The following is a 1,423-nucleotide window of genomic DNA, read 5'->3' as shown; positions in this document are numbered from 1 at the left end:
TACGTGTAGTATTTTGCTCTGCCATCGACAAAATTGAGATCATTTAGGAGGAGGGCAGCTTCGACAGTTTTTCCACGGTCATCTCAGACTGCCTTCCTGTTTAAGACAACGACTCTTCTCCTCAACAATTGGTGACCATCTTGGACAATTTCGACTGTACAAACGACCATTTCTCATTCCCCCTCTGTGCATTATATCTTATACTTTAATGACATTGTCCAAGACGTCCGCTTGTCTATTCTCCCTAAGGCTAGAACAGCAATTGGCTAAAACAGCACCTGGACATGGATGACTAGTGCCTCTATAAATAAATTATTGATGGTCAAGCTGAAACAGCACCTAGACATGGATGGCTGGTGCCTCTATAAATAAATCATTGATGGTCAAGGTCAAGGCTAGAACAGCAATTGGCTAAAACAGCACCTGGACATGGATGACTAGTGCCTCTATAAATAAATCATTGATGGTCAAGGCTAAAACAGCAATTGGCTAAAATAGCACCTGGACATGGATGACTAGTGCCTCTATAAATAAATTATTGATGGTCAAGGCTAGAACAGCAATTGGCTAAAACAGCACCTGGACATGGATGACTAGTGCCTCTATAAATACATTATTGATGGTCAAGCTAAAACAGCACCTGGACACAGATGACTAGTGCCTCTATAAATAAATCATTGATATGATGGTCAAGCTAAAACAGCACCTAGACATCAACGGCTGGTGCCTCTAAAAATGAATTAATTATTGATGATGGTTTATGGCTGCCGTCTTAAGCGATTTCCACTGTACGATCTTCCTCTTCTTTTTGCTCATCTCTTAAATAGACATCCAGGTCTCTAGATCTAGGACAAAAGCTGTTCTTCTCTATTGGTCCCCCTGGCTCCCGTAGGTAGAGTTTAGAGTTTCACGGCATAGGAGTGGCTGGGTCAATATTTCCTCCGAATTGCCTAGAGCATTGGCGTAGGCTTGTTGAAAATTCTGTACAGTAGTCCTACTTGTGTTCCTTCCCGTTTGGTTGCTATCTATCTATCTATCTATCTATCTATCTATCTATCTATCTATCTATCTATCTATCTAGCTATCTATCTAGCTATCTATCTATCTATCTATCTATCTATCTATCTATCTATACAGAAAACCACAGCAGACAAGATCGTGTACATGCTGGGCAAGTTGACCTACACAGGGACCACGGGCTACCAGTGTCAAGGCCAGACGGTGGCAGCCGGCCAGGAGTGGTCACTGCTGTCCACAGATGAACGGGACAGTGTCCGAGGTACGTTCAGATCCTTCATTCATTGTTACTGGTGTTCAAGGCCCTATTGGAAGCTATGGTAAACGTTTTTGGCCCACACGTTTGAATGATATCTATCTATCTATCTATCTATCTATCTATCTATCTATCTATCTATCTATCTAT

The 1,423-nt window shown here is 41.8% G+C and overlaps 1 protein-coding gene across 1 annotated transcript in view; it reads left to right on the top strand.

Moving 5' to 3' along the window:
* LOC101850003 (laminin subunit beta-1) overlaps nt 1-1,423 on the top strand; it is a 10,915-nt gene that overhangs the window by 7,567 nt on the left and 1,925 nt on the right. The window contains exon 6 of the mRNA XM_005099086.1: nt 1,138-1,279. Coding sequence (XP_005099143.1) covers nt 1,138-1,279 — 142 coding nt within the window. The remainder of the gene's footprint in view (nt 1-1,137; nt 1,280-1,423) is intronic.

This window comes from Aplysia californica, unplaced genomic scaffold, assembly GCF_000002075.1.
Source record: "Aplysia californica isolate F4 #8 unplaced genomic scaffold, AplCal3.0 scaffold00201, whole genome shotgun sequence".
NCBI classification, from domain to species: domain Eukaryota; kingdom Metazoa; phylum Mollusca; class Gastropoda; order Aplysiida; family Aplysiidae; genus Aplysia; species Aplysia californica.
The sequence above is the reverse complement of the archived record's forward strand: the minus strand, read 5'-3'. Positions and strand labels throughout refer to the sequence as shown.